At 35.5% G+C, this 26,368-nt stretch overlaps 1 protein-coding gene and 1 long non-coding RNA gene across 2 annotated transcripts in view; one reads left to right on the top strand and one right to left on the bottom strand.

Annotated features, from left to right (window-relative positions):
* LOC138108593 (uncharacterized) overlaps positions 1-10,314 on the bottom strand; it is a 62,436-nt gene extending 52,122 nt beyond the window's left edge. The window contains exon 1 of the long non-coding RNA XR_011150017.1: positions 10,257-10,314. This is a non-coding gene — a long non-coding RNA (uncharacterized lncRNA). The remainder of the gene's footprint in view (positions 1-10,256) is intronic.
* CSMD1 (CUB and Sushi multiple domains 1) overlaps positions 1-26,368 on the top strand; it is a 1,120,396-nt gene that overhangs the window by 1,018,918 nt on the left and 75,110 nt on the right. The window contains exons 47-49 of the mRNA XM_069011476.1: positions 3,240-3,428; positions 7,585-7,731; positions 18,420-18,608. Of these exons, the coding sequence (XP_068867577.1) occupies positions 3,240-3,428; positions 7,585-7,731; positions 18,420-18,608 (525 nt within the window). The remainder of the gene's footprint in view (positions 1-3,239; positions 3,429-7,584; positions 7,732-18,419; positions 18,609-26,368) is intronic.

A 26,368-nucleotide genomic window follows, 5' to 3' on the forward strand; every position in this document is an offset into this window, starting at 1 on the left:
AACATCTGCAAAAGGCACATTTTCTCCAGTGGTGAATAAATTAGTTTCAGGTCCCTTCTTAAGATTTGACTGCAAGGAATGAGAAAGCTAAGAGCTGTCTTTCTCTGTTATTGATAACTTTAACTGGCTTTTGAAAGAATTATTTTTGTTGTTACTTTTTCAAACCTAGCAAATGAGCTATTTCCTTGTCTCTTTCCTTCACTTTTTGTCTCTGATGTCTTTGCAAGAAAAAATAGATGATCCAAGAGCAAAGCAGCTGAAATAAAAAGGCAGGAAAAGTAATTTCTCTGGGTTTTTTATCCTTTCCTGCTCTCCCTCCCCCCCAACTTTCTACTCCTTTTTCTTTTTGTTTTTGCAGACCATTCTTAGCAGCTCTTCTCTGGAGCATTGCCACAGGTTTCTGAGATGATCACAGTCAAAGTGTCTGTGCTATCTGAGTGTGATTGTCTTTCTTCCTGTTCTATGACATTTGTTTTATCCCAAAAGAAAGTAATATTTTTCACTTCTCTGGATTGTTGACTTTCCTCTATATTTGCATTTCATTTCTTTCCCTCACTCCATTTTTTAAAGATGCTTTCAGTGAATTTCTTCAGTGAATAATATCTCAACACTCAGTGACAGTGATCTGGGGATCACGGTACATTGATCTCAGGCTTTTCAAAATGTAATTTTGAATCTTATTCTTAGTTGATCATCCTCCACCCAAGATTCCAAAAACTTCATATACTAGAGTCCATTCAGTGAGTTCTTAAGACAATACTTAGAGGGCACCACTCTGAAAACAATACCTGTGGTAACTTAGCTGAAGGAGCACCCATATAAGGGAGGCAATAATAGCCTTTTAGATTAACCCAGCTGTAAACTTCTCTGGAAGAATTGTAATATCACACTTTCTCATGCAATGAGATCACCAGGCTTTAGTCTTATCTGGACTGTATCTGTGTAACATCCAGATTTTGTTTGCAGACCCCAAATCTGAATGACTACTAAATAATTGGTTTCATAAGTAACTTGACCAATGGTTATTTCCATAACTACCTAAGATGCTGAGGAAAAGCAGGCAACAAAAGACATTTGTATCCTTAACATCTGGGCTGCTAGTGTTTCGATATCGCATGTTTACAAAGCCACTCCAGAGGTAATTCCTACACTTCTCTATCCCATTCCAAATGATGTATACATTGCAACTTCTTGTTTGTCATGTTTAGTTGATTGTAGCCATTTCTAAACCATAGTTTACCCAGAGAAGTGACAGTTTTCCAGTGCTGAAAAGAATCACTGTGTCTTGCTGTGAAAAGTCTGACAGCATTACTTATTTCTCCATGATACTTGTAATTTATGACTTTAAAACAGGCTCTTAATTCTCAAGATGCTCTAGTAGACATTAACAATTTTAATAAACATTCCAACTAAGCTGATACTGGATCAGTAAAAAACACCTTTTTCTTTCTTAAAATAGTCCTGTAGCATAAGGAATGATACTACAGGATAAAGCAGATCGTGGAGCTGTGTCATGTCAGCTACTCTTCATCACTGATGTGCACTTTCATTCATGTCTGACAGGAAATGCCATGGGGAAAATTATTGTTATTTATCTGACAATACTTTTCTCCCTGTTTCTTTTTTTTTCTTTGAGAATTTGCTGGTTTACTTGTATTTTCTGCAGATTTTTGAGTCAGAGCACTTTTTACTGTATTTTCCCAAGTTATTCTTGTCTTATTCAGAAGAATAAATGAAGTCAAAGTAGCAGTTTGTTTCATTTTAAGAGAATGAGAGAAGAAGCTACTGTCATTAAACACATGCAGTGCTATATTCTCAGACAGAAGTTCATGTGGAATTTCTGGGTGTAATTTTAATACAGGTGTTTCTACCTCAAGAGGCAACCCCTGAATTATTGTCAGAAGAATTCTTACTGCTTTATATATCATTGTTCCATGGGCTTTCCCTTTCTTAGGGTCATCTATGAAAAATGACTTTTCCTCTTGGAGATACTGTCTGCTACAGCCAGTGCTGTCAGATGACAGCAGAAAGGGATACATGCCAAAGAAAAATTATTTGCTTGCCATTTTTTCCCCAACACAGACCTTGTTCCCCTGCTTGATGGTCTGTTCTCACTTGCATATTACATCCCTCCTTTTCACTGGCTGAAATTTTTCTCTCTGACTGAAGAAATTTTTTTTAGTTTCAACTGAACCTAAGTTTTACCTCCAAGTTTGCAAAAGGCCTTCTGAGGGAAATCATCATGTTTATTTCTAATATTATGTGTGGGTTTTTCCCTGTAATATATTTTTTCTCCTGATCACTTTTCCCACTGTTGTTTTGTTTTTTACCTTTCCTTATAACCTTTACTTTATTTAAGTGCTTGGGTACTGTGCCAGATGATTTCCAGGAACGCATTTCTGTCAAGATATATTTGTGAATCTTACACAAAAAACATTTTTAAAATGATCATATATTGTGAAACTGTGGACAAAATGTATCAGACTTCAACAGGAAACAGATTTGAAAAAATCGATCCTGCATGAGAGGCAAAATGTTAAAGAAAAACAGTGACTAACAAAACTTCCTAATCAAACCAGTGTTTAGGGTATAAAATTTACAGTATTTTAATATATTACACTCCATTCAGTATGCAGAGATCATAAATGCCTATGAATACCAGGTGAAACTTTACCTGGTATTGTTACAAGTTCAGACTTTAAATAACAGAAGTGGTTGCTAAGAAGGTCTTACTTGGATGCCTTGGAGCATTCTGTATCCAAAATGAACACTTTACATAAAACTTGTGTACTTTCAAATGATCTGGTATGCCTAGATGTTCCAATAAGTTGTCATGTTCATGTAACAGGCTTTATTCTTAAAGCTGGGTCTTTTTTTTAAGACCTCAAATGGAATACAATTTCCAAATGAAAAGTGTTAGCAGTACTTTTACCTCACCTGTGTGAATGATCGCACCAACATATGTGCATCCCTCGACTGAAACTGCTTTGGACTCTAGCAAATTTCTTTCTGCATGGATGCTTTACTATCATTAATAAATTAATATAATATTTCCCAAATGAAAGGTTTATAAAAGTAGTCTGGTTTCGGTGCATATTATGGAGAACTTTTTTCCCTTCCATCTAGATTATGGTTTTAACATGTTTTCATTTGGAAACTGAACCTGAAACAGGCATTTCATGGAGAAGCAGCACATTGTTTCATTGCTATTCTTAGTGTTCTTTTTGTGTCCTTTGCAGCACAATGTCCAGCAAATGAAATTCGTACAGAATCATCAGGAGTGATCCTCAGTCCAGGCTATCCAGGCACCTATCCCAATTCTCAGACGTGTTCTTGGACTATTAAGGTTGAGCCAGGATATAACATCTCCATTTTTGTAGAAATGTTTCAAAGTGAAAAGCAATTTGATGAGCTGGAGGTATTTGATGGTAAGAGAGATTTAAATTCTATCTAATTACACAAGAACAAATATTGGGCGGAGTGAGCCTTGATTTCCAGTTGTTGGGTTCATAATGCAGTGATACTGAAACTTAAACTATGATTCAGAATTCCTATTACTTTTGCCTTAAATCTAAATCTATTAGTCAATGGAAGTTCTTATAGATGTATTCAAGACAAAGAAGATTTTAAATTTTCTTAGGTATTGTTACAGGAGGAGCACTAACAGCTGCAGCTTCCCTAGGAAAGTCACACAGTTTTCTGTTTCCTGGGAAATGCATGGAGGTGTCTGAAAGGAGAAGTTAACATGCTGGTCCATAATGGTTCATCTCTGGTGAAGAAGTGTTTTGGGATTATAATTCCATTTGTCCAAATTAATAAAATTATTTGGGTCTAAATACTGAAATTTGAGTTCAAATACCCTGTCTGCTTTTTCCAGAGCATTAGCACACCAGTGTTGTTCATTGTTTGAATATACCACTGTTAAAGCATTCAACCATCTGTTTTGGGACAAAGAGCAGAGAAACTACCAAAACTCATGTTCTAGTGTTATTAATAGTCATCTCTCAAAGGGCCCTACTTAATTCTTATTTTCTACTACATTCTGAACTTATTATGACTTATTATGTTCTTACTGATTGACAAGGATAACTAGTCTCTGATTGTTCTTAAATATATTTTTATTCATTTGGAGACCATTATCATATCTTCCTTTATTAACCAAGAATATATTATAACTATGACAGAAATGATGAATATTCACTATGGGAGTTTCACAGCATGAAAAATATTAAAAGGTCCTATCTTTTGAGGTATCACTCCAGGTATTCTTCTGAAACATTAAGTTTTTAATGTCTAAAATTGCTAATTTTTTCTTTCACTTTTTGGTAAAAACATTCTAAAAAATCACAATATTTTTAATGCTTTTAAAAATGCCACTTCATTAGCATATTTTTTCTTCATAACATGTATGCTGGTCCAGGTGAGGTTAGTGCAGAAAATAGTCTGCAAAAAATCTATTAAGACTTGCTTTTCCTCCATTCTATTTTGTATCAAAGACAGTATGTAGCATGACTGGAACTATTCTAGTGGTCTGATCTCTTTGTTTTCTTTTGAGAAATTCTGTTGAAATGGCATAATTTTACTGATGTATATTTTTGTTTTCTTTCCTCTGAATTTAAATGTAATGAAACCAGATTATCAATAATAGATCTGAGAGGAGAGTTAATGTAGTTTCTACATTTTTAAGCACTTTAATTTCATAGCATGAAATGATATTTTTACAAATTCATCCCCACTGCAACTCTGCAGAAGCAATTTTTTCTACCACCTACCAGCAACCTTAAGTGAAAAAGATAATGGCATATTTATAACCTCTCAACTACAGTGCCATGTAGAGATTTCTGAGCTAGCTCTCAACAATTGGATATTCAAATATGGCACATTGCAGTGCCTTGCAGAGATACTTGCTTGTATCCCTGTGGCCACATTAGCAATGTGCTTTGCTGGACTAATTAGTTGTACATCTCAGCATGATGAGTTTTTGGAGGCAGAAGGCAATGCTGATGTGGCATGCTGCTTCCACTGATGGCTATAACTCAGACTCAAATGTTGGTGCATTTTGCAGCAAATATATGTCATATTGTGGGGCCTTGTGTGGTTTAAGACAGTGTACTTCATCTAGATTAGTAGAACTGCACTGATCTATCTATAATAGGTAAAGATACATCATCAAACTTTATGCAGAATCTGTATAAAGATTTGCAACACAAATTTTAGAGAATTAGTGTTGCTAAGGCACATGTCTGTGGTTGCCTTGTAAGGCAGCTTTGGAATGCAACCCACAGCAGGGACTACACCTACCTGACTGCACTGTACATTATGGTGCTTCAGCAGCTGGATGATGATCAGGGCAGGCATCCAGTAACTGAGGTCACCATTGTCAGCTGGGTCAACAAGCCGTTCCTACTTACCAGTCATACCCTTAGAAAATCCTACCTGGATTCTAAACCAGAGAAGCCATAAATGTTATATGAACATAATTATTAAAATATTTTGAACTTGAAAACACTGCATTCATACTATTTACACTTAATAGCATTCATTTAATACAGAAAATATTCTTTTTTTCTCTCTGAAGTAAACCAAAACCTATCACTGAAAATAAAAGGAAATGTCAACTTTTATCTAATATTCAAGAGAACATCGTATGACAGATCACCACACCACAAGCTGAGTATTTATTTCCTTATATAGACACACTCTGAAATAATAATTAAATAAATGTCAGTTTCAAGAATAACTGAGTCATGCTGCTGACCTTCCTGAATACCATCTTAAGAGCTGACTGCTAGGTAAGGTACAGACCCTGAAACTCAGCTCCAGGAAAAACAAAGCAAACTAAAAGACATTGAATCAATCCTCTGATCTCCCAATGACTAAAAAATGTGGTGTGGCATATGGCACTGAAAACTAATTTCATGATCACTAATGAGGATTCTCACCTCTTTGTAGGTAGTTTATTTGTAGAAGTCCCTTTTTTAGTCCCTTAATATGAGAATTTTGAAATAACATTTACATTCCAAACTGTAACAAGTGTATTAAACAGATTTACAAACCTAAAGTGACGCTCAGAGTAACTGAGTCAAATGTCATCTTCTAAATAATTTTTTCAAGCAAAAATAGGAATTGACCCTAGCATTCCTTGTCATTTATCCTACACTGTAACCATCAAACACTAACTCCCTCATATGATAAACAAACAAGTCATGAAGCATTTTGATGAGGGCATGCTGAGCAACCTATGCCTAAAGCAATGCTTATTTGTTCTTATTTTGTATATGCATTTAGAATTTGTTAAGTAATACTTCGTTGTAGTATTGTCATTAGGGTAACTGAAATGCAGTTCCTAAGAACTGGGAGGTAATGTTAATATTTGTGGTTTTGTGGCTTCCATAGCCTCCCTTTTGAACCTGAAATGTCCCAATCAGAAAATACACCTTTTTTATGGAACTGAATGCGGCTGACAACAATTGTGTTCGATTTTTAGGTGTCATTTGATTCAGTTTTATTTTTATATTGTCATGTAACATAAGATGACCTGATCAGGCTGTAGCTGCTCAAACTCATCAAAAAATGAATGAAGAAGCTCTTTATTTGTAATAGCAACTCTGACCAAGATAAAATGTTGGTTGAACATGGCTTTCTTAAAATTGAAAAAGCATGGAACAAAAGACATAGTGAGCATATGGAAGGGAGTGCTTCAGCTGTAGAAAACAGAACCTTCATATGGAGGAAAAAAATGTCATTTCATGTTGCAGAAAGCTTCCAGTTTGAGATTGGATTGATATATGGATTTTTTTTCTCTTTCATATATGCTGTTAGATAATTAGTCCTGAAATCATTATCTATGCCTCTAGGGTTTTATCGTGGTTTAGGGCCAGGATACATTTCTTCAGCATCTTGTATTTACCATAAATGTATATCTTTCTACACTAAAATGAAACTATAATAAACATACTAATTAACAGAACTGAGTCCTAGAGAAGTGTATAAATTTGGAGCACTTGTACATATCTGTATTCCACAGTGAAACGGTGATGATCTTACATGTGACAGATTTTTTAGCTACTGTGTTCACTATGTAACATGGTGGTGTTTAAATTATGCAAGATGTACAATACCAAAGAATGTATACATTTGAAATATGTATACAAAATAAATTTGTATGTTTCTAATGCACTAGTTATAAAAAAACTTAAATAAATAATAGATTTAAAAGGGCAAGGAGCAGAAACCCAACCTTATTCAATGTAATTGTGCCAAATAGAAATGAATATTTTTTTTCAATCCACTACTTTTTTTCAGTGTTTATGGTGAAATCACTAATTGCTTTATATTTCAATTTGTTTGTACCAAGATTTTTTTATCTTGGAAATATAAAGCAATTATAGTGCTCTCTAGTGAAAACCTAAAACCAGATGGACAGCTTAAACAGATATATGCTAATTATTTCTCTGACAAGGATGTGTCAGGCTATTTCCTATTCTACTGTGTTCACATTCACAGCTGAGTTAAAATATGGAAAGAATTATTTAAACTCATAGTACTTTAAAACTTCAATAGTGTCTTAATTCCTCTCTGAAGGTTCCTCTGGGCAAAGCCCTTTACTGGTTGCTTTAAGTGGAAATCATACTGGGCAACTGAACTTCACAAGCAGAATGAATCAGCTGTATCTCCGTTGGTCAACTGATCATGCAACCAGCAAGAAAGGATTCAAGATCCGTTACTCCGGTAACTATTCATGCTTTCCATTAAATTATACTTTGTGGGTATACTGTTGTCCACCTATACTTAAAGCCATGCCAACTGTTTAGCATCAAATAGAACTTGTAATATAATGTCTGTTTCTCTGAAGATAATTTATTATAATGTACATTTTAAGGATGTGTAATCATTCTATTGTAAGTTTAAGGTAAGCACAGAACTTGGTTTTTCCATTTTTTTCCAGTGTGCCAGAGATTTCCAGATTAATACTTCTTCAATTAATACTCCTCTTTGCACCTATTCTCTTGTCTTATCAGACCTGGAGAGAGGCCTTTGAAATGTAGTGGTAGGGATAACCCTTAGATTTACACAGAAGTACTCAGACGTGAGAATTTTTGATCATGAAATGCTGTGTGGTGCTTCAGCTGCAATTCAGTACACAATTACTAGGTTTACAATTTCCTAGAGTTGCAGTTCACAACTCTCATTACTGTGCTTTTCTTCATGTACAAATAAATGGAAAACTGGGGGCAGGAGGGGGTGTGGAAATAAGCCCCTCATTTCTTCAATAGGCTTGAATGTTACCATTCAAGGTATGTCAATCATACCAGAATATCAATCTGGTATGGTGGTAACATGAAAATACATAAGTAGTCTATCTAAATAGTGCCAAAATTATCTCCCTTATTAATAATAAAAATCAAGAAGAAACATACTGCAGTACTGGATTATATGTTATGTGTAGACGTATTGACCCTTACTCATTTTGCAGCCTGTTTATGATGTTTCCACACATACATCTACAGACACATTGTTGCTAAAAGGCTTGGCTTAGAGATCATTTACATGATGTGAATAGTGTGTGTGAGAGATAAAGGTGATAATTGCTGTCATTAACATTTGCTTTTTCTGTGTTTGGACTTGATTAGCAATGTAAAGGTTGTGTGTGTTAATTTTGGTGGCTAATAATTGTCAGTATAAATTACGTAGAGAAAGGAATGCTAAGCATGTTTTAGCAGAACATTTCATAAAGCACCAGGTATCTCCCATTTAGTCATACTCTTTGGGGAGACAGTTTTTGGGAAGCTCACTCTTTTTCTGTACCATCCATGCACTGCCTGTCTAATTTCTGGAAAGTTTCTCTTGTTACTGAAACATAAGATCAGGGATCAGCTCAGAGCATAATAATGATTGTTCGGGGGATTTAAAAACTAAGCAGAAACTGTGAGAAGTCAAGAAAAAAATCAGTCAATTAAAGCATTATCTTCACCTGCACCTTTGGATGATTACTACAGGCAAACTGAAGCTGAAGGATGGGGAAAGTTGTTTTCAAGCATACTAGAGATTTTTTTCATAGTAAAATAGCAATTGCAGGACTTAATAGATGGATTGAGAGTGTGCAAGAGGGAACAAAGAGAACCTGTTGCATCAGAGTCCTCAAGTGTGGCAGGGAAGTGAGTGGGCTTTCAGTCATTAATTCAAAGTGAGGAAGTAATATCAGGGTTACATTAGTAGACTTAAGGTAAAGAATTTGTTTTGTAAGTATCAAATTATTGAGGAGACTAATTTTTGAAGAATGGGATATTATTTTTCACCTTTGCACATGCACAAAACATGTTTTGCAGTACTGAAGAAGTGGTCTGTAATTGCTAGGCTCAATCATAGCACTAGCTATGACTAACAATAAAATTGGAGGACTGGAAACAGATATGCAATCCTTATGGCTATGTTTTAGGAACAAACAAGAGCTTAGCTTTTTCCGTTTCACTAACAGTCAGTGCCTCCCTTTTTCTCTAAACTTCTGTCCATTTTACATGAGATTCAATCGAAATAATCAGCATGAAAGAAGAGTAACAGTGAGCAGCAGCATAAACAATTGGAATTGAATCCTAATGAGGGAGAGCAACATCATGAAAGTAGGAAAAATACAAGATACCAAAAAGGCTATTGATACTGTGGCAGCTGTGACTGAGCCAGCAGGCTTCCTCATGATGAAGAACCTATTGAAATGTATTACTGCCCTCCCATAACCCTTCTCCAGCTATGCCTGTGCACAAAATTTTGTAAATTGTGGTTTTGTCACAGCTAGATTTCACTTGTAGATACAAATTTTATTCACTGTTAGTAAGTGCTAGAAGCTTTTATGGGAATGCTTAATATTTTCTTTAGCATACAACCTTAATTGTGTAAGCTGTTTGCTTAATATTATTAGTATGTTTGCTATCATGTGGTATAAGGCTTTTTGCTAAATCTCAGTAGAAAAAAGCTGTAGCATTACAGTAGATGGGTATTCTTTTAAGGGCTTTGACATATTATAAAGGCAATAGCATAGATTTTAGTCTAAATTATACATTTCCTAACTGCACTAATGCCTAGATATTAAATGGTCTCTTTCTTAATCTACGGAGTATCTGCATAGCATCCCTCAATTATTTATAACCCTACATGCACATTTCTATCCATGCAAGCTAAGGTAAAAGCATAACTAAGAAGAGGTAGATGATTTTTTTTTCCCAATTATTGGTAGAAGGAGATAAAGTGCACTACAGTACCTGGCATATCTGCTGGAGGCACGAGGACTTGGGAACAAGATGGGTACTTCATTTGCTGCTTTTCAAGTTGATGTTGGCACTATAACATTTACAGGCTTTTGTTTAACTTTTGGTTAGTCATTCAAGAGTAAATAAGTCAAGTGGTTACTTAGCTAATTTTTAATTTCCTGCCAATATAACTATTTAACCTTGTGCCTTGGGTTAAAGTGGCCAGGTTTTTGTAGCGGGGGGGGCTCCAAGTATGTCTTCTGTGAGAAGCTGCCAGAAGCTTCCTCCATGTCCAAAAGAACCAAGTCCAGACAGTTCCAAGATGGACCCATGGCTGGCCATGGATGGTGGTAGTGCCTTTGCAATAACATACTTAAAAAAAAATATATATACTCAGCAGCAGCTAGAAGGAGTGAGAATACATGAGTGACAACTCTGCAGAAACCAACGTCAGTGAAGATGGAGGGGGAAGAGGGTCTCCAGGCACTGAAGCTGATTTTCCCCTGCAGCCCATGGTGAAGACCATAGTGAAGACAATGGTGAATCAGGCTGTCACCCTGCAGCCCATCGAGGTGCATGGTGGAGCATATCCACCTGCAGCCCCTGGAGGATGCCATGACAGAGCAGGTGGATGCCTGAAAGAGGCTGTGACCCTGTGGGAAATCCATGCTCCTGGCAGGACCTGTGGTCCCACGGAAAGAAGAGCCCTAGCTGGAGTAGATCTGCTGGCAGAACTTGTGACTCCATGGGGGACATGAACTGGAGCAGTCTGTTACTGAAGGACTGCAGCCTGTGGAAGGGACTCATGCTGGAGCAGATTCTGAAGAACTACAGTCTGCGAGAAGCACTCATATTGGAGAAGATCATGGAGGACTGTCTCTTGTGGGAGGGACCCATGCTGGAGCAGGAGAAGAGTGTGAAGAGTACTCCACCAAATGAGAAAGGAGTAGCAGAAACAACATGTGATGAACTGAGTGCAGCAGTGATTCCCATTCCCCTGTGCCAGGGAATCTGGAGTGAAGTTGAGCCCTGTATTGCTCTTTAACCCTAACACACCACTAAGGCCCACCCAGCTGCTTGCTCACCCGCCTCCCACAGCAAGATACAGGATGGGGTAGAGAATCAGAAGAATAAAAGTGAGAACTTGTGGGATGAGATAAATAGGTAACGTTTAATAGGTAAAACAAAAGCTGCACACACATTCAAATCAAAACAAGGAATTCATTCACTGCTTCCCATTGACAGGAGTTCAGCCATTTCCAGGAGATCTTGCAGGGCTCCACCAGTCTTAACGGTGACTTGAACATAACTTGCAACCTTGATCCTTCCTTCTTCTTCTCACAGCTTTTATTGTTGAGCATGACACCATATCTTATGAACTATGTCTTTGGTCAGTTGGGGTCAGTGATCCCATCTGTGTCCCCTCCCAAATTCCTGTGCACCCCCAGCCTCCTTTCTGGTGGGGTGGTGTGAGGAGCAGAAAAGGCCTTGACTCAGTGTAAACCCTGCTCAACAATAACATCTCTGTATTATCAACACTGTTTACGTCAATAATCCAAAACACAGCCTCATATTAGTGCCTATGAAGAAAATGAACTGTATCCTAGACAAACCAGCATACCTGGTAAAAAAAGAGAGGAAGGGGAGGGCAGGTGGGGCAGAGGCTTTTCAAAATTTAGTTTTATTTCTCATTATCTTACTCTGATCTGATTGGTAAAAAATTAAATTAATTTCCCCAAGTCAAGTCTGTTTTGCCCATGAAAGTAACCGCTGAATGATCTCTCCCTGTCCCTTTCGCTGCCCACAAGTCTTTTGTTATATTTTCTCTCCCCTGTGCAGCTGAGAAGGGGAGCAATTCAGCGGCTTTGATGTGTACCTTGCATCTAGCCAGGATTAATCCAGCACACCTTTATTATGCTCTTTTAACCTGATATGTTATTGCAAGAACCTTAATTCTTCACTCTTCATTTGTTATTTTTAAGCTTTGGACATGTTAAACAAGTGTTCCTACTCTCTATTTCAATTTACAATAAAAGAATATTAACTCGTTTGTGTTTACATTTCCCAGTAGATGTCTAGAAGTGACAAGGGAACTGTGTGAAGAAGTTCATCAGACTCTGTATAATTGTTTCTTCTCTGATTCACAAACTTTTAGGTGTGATTTGCACAGCAGGAAGGTCACAGTGGAGGTTTATACAGTACTGTGAATCAAGAAAAATAGGCAGGACGATTTATAAACGTTGAAACACCAGCAAGAATAGCTGTCATATAAATAGCAGGTTATTTAGTCAGATATTTAATTTTTGAAGGGGAAGGCATTGACAATTATGTCACTAAAGAGGGAATAGGCCTTTACAAATTTGTCTTGTCTTTTCATGTTGTTTATTTGTTAGATTTAAAATAAAATGCATAAGAAAAAGATTTGACAACCTGATCCCTTTTTGTTGCTTGGTTGAGTATTGTTCTCCATTTTGATCCTGTACATTGCAAAGTGAAAAGCCACATATGGAATGGAAGGTCCATTAATTAAGAAAATTGTTTCATAATCAGAAAAGGTATATTTAGTTTTCTTGTGTGACCCTAACCTACTCACTTAAGCGTGTCCAATTTCTTATCTATAAAGTGAGTATGACAGTAACTCTCTACTACATTGGATATTTAAACAATAGCAGCACAAGGACATAAGATTCCCCAGTAATATGGTGATGAAGACAATTAAGTATCCAAAAGGGAAAGTTATAAGGAAGTTATAAGGAAGCAGTATAGTAAGCTGAGACTTTTTATCTCTCAACATAAAATCTAGCATGTAAGCTAAACAAAGCACTGTGGGATTTGAAGGAACGTTTTTCATTTATTTATAATTTCAAAGATAGTACTGTTTCTGTGAATAGTTATAAATATCTTCTTCATATTAGTTTTTTGACTACTTATCAAAGATACTTCTAGAAAATCAAGTCCTTTTTTAAAATAACTTATTTGATAAAATTTTGTATTGTTCAATGTAGAGACTAAGTTCCACAAAATCATCTGGGGGGGATTGGACATTGAGTTTAAAAGAATTTTAATTTTTAACTGGGAGTCATTTAATTGAACTTCCCTGAGACAGAGTGTCTCAAACAGCAAAAAAACCTCTCAGCAAATATGTTTAAAAGTTCCAGCTATTAAGAGAATGTGCTTTGTTAAAAGGAAGAGTGTGGTCCTGCAAAGATCAGTGTTTATCTGTGTTGTTGTCCACACATCCATTGTCTACTGATATGTGATTTAGCTGGAAGCTATTATCTTGTTGGCGTTCAGTTGCAAATTACAAATGTTCTGATGTTAAGTGAGCTGAATGTTTTGATTATAAGTGAGCTGAAAATGTTCAGTATGTTTCCTTGCAAAATACACTGTTATCTAAGTGGTCTTGAAAGAATGTGGACGATATGTTGTTTGGAAAAGTAAATCAAATCTATGGCAGTAAAGTTACTGCAGTCACTGGAAAGGTCATAAAAGTTTATCACATTTTGTGGTAAAAATTGTCATTCCTAGATGACAGCACTCCTGTGTCATTACACCTATTTCAGCTAAGCCTCATGAGATTCCAGGACAGATTCCCCTTTCAGAAATTGGCTGGGAAAAGACCAGCATTTTATCACAGTGGTCCTTGACACAAGGCTGCAGTATTTTATGAGTTCATGGTATGGATTTCTGCTTAAGCTCAAAATTTTCAGTTGACAGTGGCTGCAGTTTTCAGTCTGGCATTCTTCAAGCATTTGCTTACACTTCAGGTCTTCAGACATTTATTTATTGCTTTGTGTTCATATGTTCATATGTCAGTTCCTGATCCTAGAAGTTTTGTGTGTGTTTTATCCTGGGCTCTGAAGGGAGTTCAGTCTAAAGAACAGATTAAAAATTACTAAACTATAGATTAAGAAAGGAATTGTATCTGAATTTACCACTATTCCTTTACTGTATCAACATGTGTACTTTCAGAGTTGTAAAATAAAAAATTTTCAGAGTTTTTAGATAGTCTGCTTAAAATGCTTTTCTTCATTTCATGCTATCTATAGCTTTAGATATAATACACTTTTTTGAGTGTCAGCCTTTTCTATACATATTATGCAGCCTTGGCAGCACAAAATACTGTAGTTTTAGTAGGACTTTTACATGGATGTGGATTATAGGCAGTGCTTGCCTGTAACCTTGTTGGCTTCTGACTTACTACTAGCCTACTGCCACTACTTTAAAATGTCATTAATAAACATTTTTGTAAGAGTGGAAGGTGGATCTGATCTATGTTAAATAACTGTTTTAAACATAAGTTATCCAAACATATATGGTTTGCATCACAAAATGCATGCTACGGTTTCAGAGACACTATTAACAGTCATGAAACTGTAAAGTTTGGTACTCTGGGAACACAGCCCCTTTCTGATATGTGGAATCATTTCTGTACTGCTATCTGGTGCACTATTCATTGTACTTCAAGGAATCCACCTCACTTCATGTAGTCCCATTCACCATACTTTTTTGTCCCAAACCTTGTACTCATTCTGGTCAAAGTACCTCTGCTAAGACAGTCTAGCTGTGTTCCCCAACCCTTCTTTCTGATTGTCACCCTTTATCCACCCCTCTCTACAAATCACAGTCTACTTTTAGTGGAAAACATAAGATTTTTCTTTAACCAGCTTTTATCTATCTTTCTAGCTTACCATCTATCTATCTAGCTTACCGTCTTAATTCCCTTGCTTCCTCTTTACAATGACTACCCTAATTTGTTATCCTGCTCCTTCCTTTCTTCTGTCCCTGATCTTCTCTTTGTCTCCCACTAGTCAATTTCATTTGATTTTATGATTTTTTTCTTTCCAGTTTCTTTCCCTGAATCATATTTTACTCTGAACACAGTCTCTGATGCATCAATCCTTTTGGTGCCACTTCAAACAGCTAACCAAGTCCTTCTCTTTCTGTCATTTTCACCCCTTTCTCCTGGCCTCCAATGCCTCCTACTATTTCTTATCTCTTTGCACAATCTGTCATGGCTGTTCTTCTCCACGGCTCTTAAATCAGCACCTTTGTGTCAAATATTCTTTCTCTTTTTTTCTCCAGCTATAACCTCTCCATCCTGTCAAACACATCCCATCATTTTATATTCACACTTGAACATCTGCCTTTAACTTTCACAATGGCAGATGCCCACAAAGCTTTACCAAGACATCGCAGTTCCCAGATCTCCTCTTGCCTATTTCCTCCAGGTCCATGCAGCTGCTGCCACTCACTCACCTTGGATTGTCAGGAAAAGTAAGCATTAGTAACAGTAGGTTGAAGAGATGATTGAAAGCAGCAAATATACAGGAGTCATCAAGGTGTCTGGGAAAGGAGGATATAGTCTTCTGTAGAAGATCTGCAACAATAAACTTTAGAAATTAAGTATTTTTAAAGGGTTTTTGGAGTAAATTCTGAGTCATATTGCTGTTTTGTCTCCCTCCTTGTTTTCTTCTACCAGTTTCTTAGTTCAAAAGATTTTTTTGGCTTTACTTTTTCTTGAACACCACTTGATTCACTGGACAGCTTGAACCATGCTTTTGGGCTCAAGACATTATTAATTGTTACAACATAAGCAACAATTATGACTGATAAATTTCCCCTTTGGATCCCAAGAAAATTTTCAGTATTTCAACATCATTCTGTGTAATTCAGCAGCCTGAATGTTCCATATTTCATGCCATTTTAAAGCTGTTCTCTCTGGATGTTCATATATATTTATTGTTGTAATTAGCCACAGCTAAAACATGGTAATAAATACCCTGGCAACTAGAACACAAAGTTTAACCTTTTATGCTAAAAATCTTGTTATGGGTAAAAAACCCTATGCTTTTATGTCTAGCCAAGAATTTACTATTAGAATAACTGAATGTTAGCAGTTTAATAAAAAAGTTACTAGTCCAGATTAAATGATTATAGGAGGAGATAGAAAAAAGAAGACATGAAAGGTGCTATACAGAAAAACAGTATGGTTAGAATTGTTATACAGTATTAGTGGGCTACAGACAAATATTTTCTGTCTAGAATTGCAGTACTGATGTAATAAATTTGGAATTTTGTCTGAATTGAATATTTTATTTATGGCTCACCTGCTATTCTTAAGATCTAGGATATTTAAAATTAAATAGCACTTACTGGAGCTGATTTTAGAGATCTTAATCTGCTTGTTTTGCAATAAAAATATTACTTATTCTTTAATATGTCAAAAGGAAAATTAAAGCCATGTTTATTGTGTTTCTTTAAAAGTCCCCTTTTAAATAGTAATTTGATAAGTAATGTAATTTAATTAGGCATGCAAGCATCACCATGCTTATAAAGGACACAGAGCATGGCCCCAAACAATTATTTTACTGGACCATCTTGGCTTATTAATTTTCATTCTGGTTTTATTTTTTTCCTTTATGATTTAGTGCGGTTTTTTTCAAATAATCTCCAAGTGAAAGAATGTAGAGAAATAACATTTCAAATAGAAATAATGTTGCTTGAGAACTATATAATACAATTTCAACAGATGACAACATTTTTCAGCATCTTTAATGTTGGACTTAGCTTTACTGCTTATGTTGGGTGTTACTGCTTAGAAATATTGACTTTGAAATACTGCATCTAAATCTAGACATTTAAAGGAAGTATTTCAGTTAGGAATATTATCAACTCTATGACCTCTGTCAATGAACAAAAACATTATTCTTTAGGTGGTAGTTGATACCACAGGTGCACCTTAAGGTGACAAAATACACATTAAAAATAAAAATTAAAAAATAGAGCTAGATATTGAAAGCTGTATACCAAAATCTATAATTATACGCTTGTGAAAACAAAACAAAACAAAATGACTTCTACTGGATAATTGTCTACAGAAGATAAAATGAACATCACGGTATACCTAAGATACACTTCAGTATGATAGAGAGAGTATTCTAACAGTAGTTGCAGTCTCAGTGTCTTTGGTATTGACATTTAGTTCTCAGTGGAGCTCAACACGATCTTCCCTGTGAAGAATGTTCATAGGCTCATTTCAGCAGTGGATGTTCAGTCAGGTTTATTTTCAGAAAGCCATGGTCCTGCCATGCTGCTTCTGAAAAGATAATCTCAGTAAGCTTGACATGGTGCATATCTGCTTCAGTACGTAGTGACTTGTGCATCAGTGTGGAGTCCAGGTAATTATTTCATATTGCTTTTATCCAGGGATAAATGTTTGCATTCTACAAACAGATTTGTGTTACAACTCTGCATATAGTGTGTCAAACTATACTGTACTACTGCTTGATCTGAGTCTAGATCAAGTACCCATATTCCATCCTTACAGACAGATACTGCAACCTTATTTTAAGAGATGGTTTTCATTACTTTTGACACAAAAAAAAATTGTACTTTTTTTACTTACTCAGCACATATCTAATAATTTCCATTTATATGTCACAGGTCCTCGAGGACCATACTAATCATGAAAACCTCTCTGCAGAAAATATTAGTAGAGTGGTGATTAAAATTTAGCAAGGTTCATTTCAAAACTGAAACAGGTGCATTCTATCTTACTTCATATGAAATGTAAAATCAACATTTAAGAACTTACACTCAGTTAAGTTACATTATTTTCATAAGAAATAATACAATTGCCAAGTAATATCTTTGTGAGAACATGTACAAAAAAAGCCTCATTTTAATCTGAAAAAATACATCTGAAGAATAGGTGTACTGTAATTTCCCTTATAAATTTTTACCATATTTGACAAAATGTTTAAACTTTGACTTAGATGTCTAAATGCACTGATTTTTTAAATAAAACTGTTCATAATTGGTTTTGTATATTGTGTAGCTCAAAGAATAACTTTGTATTTATAAAGTTATCAGATTTGAAGTAGACTTTACTAAGTGTGAGCGAACTTAATGAACATTCTATATGCTTCATGATTATAGCTTCCTTATATGCAGTAATATAAACTGGTTTGTGATTATAAATTTTGGGTTTGAACTTCATTATGTTTCTTTATAAGTAGTCTGAATCTTCACTGAGGATTCCAAAAGTACTGTAAAGGTTTCAGTACTAATTTTAGTGGTATTCAAAGTTTTCTCATATAACAAATAATCTTAATTTTGTACATTAAGGGCATTTGATTTGCTTTTAATAATGTCCATTTTTTTGATGTTTAGCTCCTTATTGCAGTTTAAACCCTACCTTGAGGAATGGTGGAATTATAAATAAAACAGGTGGTCCTGCTGGAAGCAAAGTTCGCTATTATTGCAAACCTGGGTATAGAATGATTGGTCACAACAATGCGACGTGCAGGCGCCACCAAAATGGCATGTACCAGTGGGATTCTCCTGTGCCAATCTGCCACGGTAAGGTACTGCTTTCTTCTTGAGTAGGCTTCTATAATTTCATTGCAAGGCTATTTCACAAAACAGAGATACAACATTGTCAATAGTTCTGTATGCCAAGAGAGAGACTGACATCATGACCTGATCCAAACACCTATTGAATTGTGTATTTCATGTGTGAAGAATTGAAGTCTTAAGAACTATTCATGCAGTCAAATACAGACCAAATGAAAAATGTTTTCAGTACTTTTTCTTTAGTAATGTACATACCTATAAACAGACCACAGGTCATTATATTGTATTACAGAACATTTTGTAAAATTCAGTAGTTATAAGGAATTACTTTATTATTTTAGAAAATCACTTCATAACCAGTGCTTTAAAGACATAATCTGTAACTTCTTTTTTTTTTTTTTTTTTAATATCCTGAAGCTGAAACAGGGTCTATTTTAGCTTGCTCCTCTTGGTAAGAGTAGTTACTGTTTGTCAAATATATATGCCCCATCCCTGGAAGTGCTCAAGGCCAGGTTGGATGGGGCTCTGAGCAACCTGGTCTAGTGAAAGGTATCCCTGCCCATGACAGGGGTTTGGAACCAGATGGTCTTTAATGTCCCTTCCAACCCAAGCTATTCTATGATTCTGTGATAATATCAGGGACCTGGGGAAGAGGAATAAGGCTGCAAATTCTATCCATATCATATATGGCCTACTGTAACTTGTGTCGGCTTCTAGTCTGCTAGATACAGAATGAAATTATAGTAGCACTTGTATTTAAGAACATTATTTGATTAACACTTGCCTTTACTTGTTTTTAACTTTGTAAGACATTAACATCAGTTTTCCATGTCTCCTTCAAGAAAATATTTTGCTTGATGTTCCATCAGTGATGGTTCAGATATTTCTAAAAATACCATAAAATGGAAGTTCTCTTTTGTGAATTACAAAAAAAAAAAAAAAAAAAAAAAAGGCCAGCTGAGATTTGGTATGATGCTTACTTTTCTGTTGGGAGCTATTTTGCTGGCTAGCTGGCAGATGTCTTTTCTCAAAAGGTACTGAAATTTTGGCATTTTAATCTGGAGCTCAGTTACTCTAAGCATGTGAGGATAGAGACAGTATTCTGTGTGTACTTGTTAGACTAGGGGAGTTTGGCCCATAACTTTAGGAGGCCCTATAGTATACTTCTCTCCGGAATTAAGGATCTCGTGATTCCTCAGCTGTCAGAAATTCTATGCAAATGTATCCCTTATCTTTCTACCACTTATCTATCCAGACGAGATTAGCCTGCTACTGCTACTTCCACTATTGTTCAACCAAATACCACAGTTCTGTATAATGAAAATATGATCCAGCACTTAAAATTTCTTGAATAGTCTGATATTATTCATAGTTTCTTTTTTTTTTTAGAATGGTCTAATGTTAAGTGCGGCTTTTTACATTTCTAGTTTTTATATTTTATGTTCACATTTTTGTGTTCACAATGGCAGAGAAAGTGTTTCAAATTTGCCATTCTAACCTTGAAAATTATGTTCAAACATAATGAGGTGTGTGAATGGAGAAAAAAGTTCTTTGCACAATTTAAGAAGAAAGTCTCCACTTTTAAGGACAGAATGGAATTCACAGAAAGGAGAAGGAAAAATGTACAGATGTGTTCAGGACTTGACATAACATCCCAAGACTTGATAGTGGATAACCAGGAGTCAAAGAGTTTCAGAAAGTAATAGATTCTGAACAGAACTTAAGCGAACTCAAGAAAATCCTAAAATACTTCAGGTACTCTGTCTGCCTGTATTTCATCACTATGTGCAAGAAGGAGCTTTGATATTTTAGCAATCTAGCTTGTTCACAAATAATTTTTTTCTTGAATTTTAAGCTGTATTTATAATTTCACAAATATATGTGGCTGTGGGTATGTAGATTTCTGTAAATAGAGGGAGAAAAAATATTTGCAAGATAGGGTGTTTAATCTTTACTATAAATTTCTTATAAAGGTAAGATTCCTCATTTTAATATATAACTTTACAACTCTAGCACAATTATTCCAACTTGTATGTCTGAGTGAGGAATATGTTTTTCAAAAAACTGTGATATGCATATTTCAAAATTTATTCAGTACCTGTTATCAAAATGCTTTCTCTTTGAAAATTAATTAAACTTACACATTTGGTCCAGCTCATGGATTTCATTATAGGATCTTTCTAAATAAAAATGCCTTTGATTAGTTCAGAAATTTCTGTAAAACCAGTCCTGCAGGGTTACATTTGTAATTAATAAGTCGGCTGTGTCAGATTAATTTTTGAAATCAAGTTTGATCATACTATCAAAAAGAGGAATTATTTTTGCATACCTATTACAACAACATCTAATTTGAATATGAACACATCTGAGTTAATCTGATAGGGTCAGAAGATATTTTCAATTCCAGTCTTCTCAAATGCAAATGCTTGTAATAATGTCCTGAATGCTGTATAAAGAACTTGACTCCTATCTAGGAAATTAGAACTTACTGTTACTGCTTTTATTTCATTTGTGAAGTGAAAAGAGAAACATGAGTCATATTACATTCAAAATAGATATGGAGAGAAATTAACAATTATATAATAACAGTAAGCTGCTGAGAGGAAATAGTAAGGCCCCAGTAACAACACTGACAATGACATATGTCATCTTTGCCACTGATTATCTTAGGTGTAGATTGCTGTGCTGGGTAGAAAAGGAAGAGAAGACTGAGGCTGGAGATTAAGAGATGATAAGAACAAATATAAGAAAAGCTTGGCAAGAAGAGCAGTTAGAATGAAAAACTGAAAACAAGTTGTCAGGTCCAATATGGCTCAACAGTGCTGGGTTGCAGAAGTCTGGAGGCTGAGACATGATACCAGAAAGAGTGCAACAGAGTGGCCGTGTTCATCTGGCAGGCATGAGCAAATGCCCCTCTTTATCCCACCTCTTCTTCCTATACAGGATTCAGCTTTTGGTTTTGTTCTTCCTGATTTATCCCACTCATTCTTAAAAGAGCTAAAAATAATTTTAAAGAGCCTTGAAAAACCCTTGGCTGCTTTTCACCGTTTGCATTACTCCCTAGTAGGTTTATAAAAGAAAACTGGAGGTGCCTACTTTAAGGAATTTCTCATCTGGATTGTAAGTACTTGGAAAGCCTCAATATCTGTGACACAGTAATGATAAAAATATATCTGATGCCAACAGTTCCTGCTTAAAATGCTGATTATAGGTACTGTCATTATGGATACCTCTGTGCTTGAAGTGCATAGATGTACATTGTGGAGCTAGAGACCTTTGTACGTTTTGCTGTACTGAAAAAAGATTATTCCAGGACTATGACTGTATTCCATGTCTACACTGGGAGACTGGGCTTGAAAATACCCTTTTACAGTTTGCACAAGACCTATGACTCTGAGGCCACCAAACCACTTCCTCATAAAATTAGGTGTTCTGTGGTTTTGGGCATGGAATTGAACTTAGGCCTTTTGCCTTTTTGGCAAATATTACTATGCAAAAATGTCCCTCCTTAGCACACAGTCTTAAAAATGTGAGGTAAGTAACAGATTAAAAATACCAAAGTCCAGCTACTTCTTATAAATCAGTGACCATATTTCAGAATATAAAACAATAAGTATATTATGCTAGACTAAAAAAAGCCCAGAAATTTAAGGGGGAACCTTAAATAAATCTTTTAATAAGCTAAAAGTAGTTCCAAAGATGAATGGAATAATGAATCTGTTCTTTCTAGATAGAGGAATTACAGCTGACCTTACTTTGACAGGATCCTAAGTTAAGTTTTTCTTTATTTTTTTATTCTTTTCTTAGAGGGACTAGTGAAATACTGGAATAGATTGCCTGTGGAGAGTGTGAAATTTTCATTATTGGAGGTCTTTCAAGAACAAATTAGATCAAGATTGGTGGAATTGTGATAGGAGAATAGACTAGATGACTGCTCATAACTGGGTTTTTTTTAATACCCCCAACCCTGTTTTCACTTTCTTTTTTATTTCCATATGTATACAAGTCTGAGAATTGTCAATGCTCTCTCTGATGTTTCCAACTGGATATCTTGCACATAAGCCACTCAGCATGCTTTTGTTTTGAATCCTACTTTTAGGAACTTCTCTGTTTCTAACTTTTTTTTGGGAGTATTTAAGTGCTTTTTCCAGCACTATGTTCAGTGCCAGAAACAGGTCACTGAATGATAAATGCTTGTGGATTAACTTTAGGGATTTTCCAGCATCTGAAAATAAACTCAATGTCTGACTGTAATGCACTCCCCAGCTTCATTTCTATATGCAAAGAAATTATGAGCTTTGAATATAAAAAATATGTAAGTATCTTACTGGAATACAGGTATATAGATATTTTAAAGGACTGCCATAAACCTTAAATTTACTGGTTTTGATAAGAAAAAAATGCAAGTATGACATCTGGAACATGACAGAGCAATTAACAATATGTCTCAGTTTCTATGTAAAAGGCTTTTCCACTTGCATTTGAAGAAGTATATTTTTCTGCTCTGCAAGATAATAGATAAAATTAATGCTGACTTACATTTTTAACACTCTGAATGCACATCTCCTAGCTGGAACCTGTCAGTCTCATCTAACCATTGACCTAAGAAGCATGCTGGCAGTTCCTCAATTCAGAAGATTTGCTCACACTATTCTTAATTGTTTAACAATCGTGTGGGAAGCTGAGAACTTAAAAATACTTAGTTGTGGCACAGTAGTGTTACTGTTTCCACTGTCCAAAGAAAATATGCCATTTTAGTCAGTTTGGTTCAGCTTACTTTACTTTAAATAAGTCAAAGTACTTGCTATTTAGTGAAGCTGTCCTTGCTGTTATGTTTTGTTTGAACACTGCTGCTCTAAAAGCTTTTAGAAGCCTCCATAAATTTGTAGCAACAGGAATATTTCTTTCCAATCCCAGTTTCTGGGAGAGAAGCATACAAAAAAATAAACAGATAAGACTCTAACAGGAACAGTGCCAGAATGCCCAAACTGCTTTTTTTGATAAGTAGCTAAAGCAGCACTGAGAAAAGCCTGACAGTGTAGTAGTACAAGATTCAGCAACTAAGGAAAGAAGGGATACAGTAAGAGCTGAGGTACACACTGAGAATGAAAGTGCTGACGTGTGACAGGTAAGCATAGATTTTGAGGTGCTTTAGCATACTGGACATTGCATCAGACCTGACATAACTGAGAGGCCCACCTGTGTGTGACCAGGCATTGCACTTTTTTTTTCCTTAAAATAACTTGCACATAAGAGCTACTCAGTCTTGAACTTTTCAGTGAGTCTCTGGAAAGGTTATTGCCAAAGGTGAAGAACAAATGCTGACAGAATTATTAGCTTCAACCATGAACTAAAAAGGCCTGGATTGGTTTGTTGGGGTTTGGGTTTTTTTTGTCTTGTTTTCAAATGGCATAATAAAATCTTCTTGCTCCACTAAGGTATTTGAAGTTAATCCATGTTTGGAGTATTTAGAGGGAAATAAAATAAGGTCCAGCTGTATATACAGATGGGCACATACATGGGATGGGTGGATAGACTCATAGTTTTGAATTTTGGTTTTATACAATTAAATGTATGCACACTTAACAAAGAGATTGTTGTTTTGATATCAGAAAGGAGACCGGAAAACATTTTCAAGAAATTAAATCTTAACCAAAAGCGTTCAGACACATTGTCACAAGACAGAAGAGAATTGTAAGGCATGTTAGGACAAGTGGAGGCATAGCGCAAAACACCGGGAACACTGAAGCCTTTCACAGTAACCATGACTTGAAATGCATTGGCATTTTTATGATATACTAGAGTGTGAGTTTAACTTTCCATCAATTCATAATGTAGACAAACATTTTGCAAGTATTGCTTGCCTGACACAAGATCAGTCAGCTGATGTTTAGGGCTGATAGAGAGCATTTAACCTGATACACCTATGCTGGCTGTTTTGAGTACCAGAGACCTGAAAAACTGCCACTCCTGCTGTGGTCAGCTTGAGGAGAATGACTTCTAATATAAAGACCTGCTCCCAGAAGCTGCAGAACTTGCTATTATCCTTCCCTTTCTCCACTTTCTCTAACACAATTCAGAGCAGTAGAAGCGGACCTCCAGAACCCCTTCCTTATCACTTCTCTATCTTTACTGTCCCACTACTACTCCTTCCACTGGCAGGAGGCTCAGCCCCTACCCACTGATGGGGAAATACTCAATTTTCATAAGAGAAAGTTCTGGTTAGGATAAAAAAAATGCCAAGAAGTTGTGTTACAAAGGAAGCAGCTTATTCTGGGACATTCCTATAGTTCCACTTCTGTTAGCAATATGACAAATTCCACATGGAAGGAGCAACAGAAATGAACTAATCATTCATCATTTAATAGTGGTTATATCTTCTCATTGTAATCATATTCAAAGTACCGTGTTGTATTTAATTTAAATGCATCAACTGTGATAACTTGGAAACACTGCAAACAAATCTGAGAGCTGTGTTTATGGTACCATGAGGATGTGTTCTGAAATTAATCATTTACATTGAATTGGGAAAATGGTGATAAAAACTAGATTTTAAAAAAAAAATACTTATCTTCACCTCTGAAACAGACGTTAGACAAAGGCTATGATTTCTTCTTTAGAAATATATTATTTATTTTTATTTTAAAATATTAAAATATTTAATTGCTTCTTACCATTGACTGCATATCAGGAAAAATACTTTCATTTGTAAAACTTCACTTTTTATTGTTAAATATTTAAAAATGAAAGCTTCAAAGCTGAATTTTATTCAGTGTATTTACTGACGAGCAGTAAACTGGATGCCAGACTCTGAGTAGCTTGCAATTCTTGTACACACGTACACATACTGGCTTATAAGAACTCATGCAATGGATTAATTGTATTAATTTGATAGGTAGTCTGCTCCAAGTTGCCATTTTGCAGAAAGTGACATTCTTTCAGAGAACATAATGACTTTCCCTTCAGAAGAGCTGTGGGGCAAAAATAAAGTCTTTACCAGCTTTAGTAACTTGTTAAAGGACCTAGAGTTATTATCTGTACATAAATAGCTACTTTAAAATAAAGCATAGCGTTAAAAGAAATAGCAAGAGCAAGGGACCTGAGAAGTCAGATGACAGAAGGCAATCTTGACTTGGAGACCTTTCCTTAAAGTGACTGAAATAGACATTTTTATAATTATACTCTGCCCTAAAATTGTATATTATGAGATACTGTTAAAGGAACTCTGGTTAAATAAATCACTAAATAAACCTAAAAAACCACCCTAGATGCTACTCAAACTTCAATAATTTGACAGCAAATTAAACCTTGTGATCTTGAAAGGAAAAATGTTCATTTGTAGTTAAATTGAGAAGGAGAAAAAAAGTGAAAATAATTCAGTTAATAATTCCCTAAATGATGTGGAAAATTGATAAACCTAGATTCACATAATATTTAGCATTCTGAAACAAATAGCCAAATATGTAAATAAGGGTTAAAATATCTGCATAATGTCCTTAAGTGGAACTCTGCTGTGTCTAGTAATATATTTGGTTGCTTTTCTCATCAGACAAAAAATGTTAAATCTTTAATAGCATTGTTTTAAATGCATAGAACAAAGAAACATGAAGTATATGAACAAACTATGATGAAGTAGTGCAGGAGAGAAGGGAACAGTCTACTAGAAAGCAATTAAGAGTTTTTCAGTTCATTGCTTCTTGGACCAAATCACTTTGGACATTTCCTTGATTTTTTTCTCTAGCAAATAAAACATTGCCCTTAGCCTG

The sequence above is a fragment of the Aphelocoma coerulescens genome, chromosome 3, assembly GCF_041296385.1.
Source record: "Aphelocoma coerulescens isolate FSJ_1873_10779 chromosome 3, UR_Acoe_1.0, whole genome shotgun sequence".
Classification (NCBI taxonomy): Eukaryota; Metazoa; Chordata; class Aves; order Passeriformes; family Corvidae; genus Aphelocoma; species Aphelocoma coerulescens.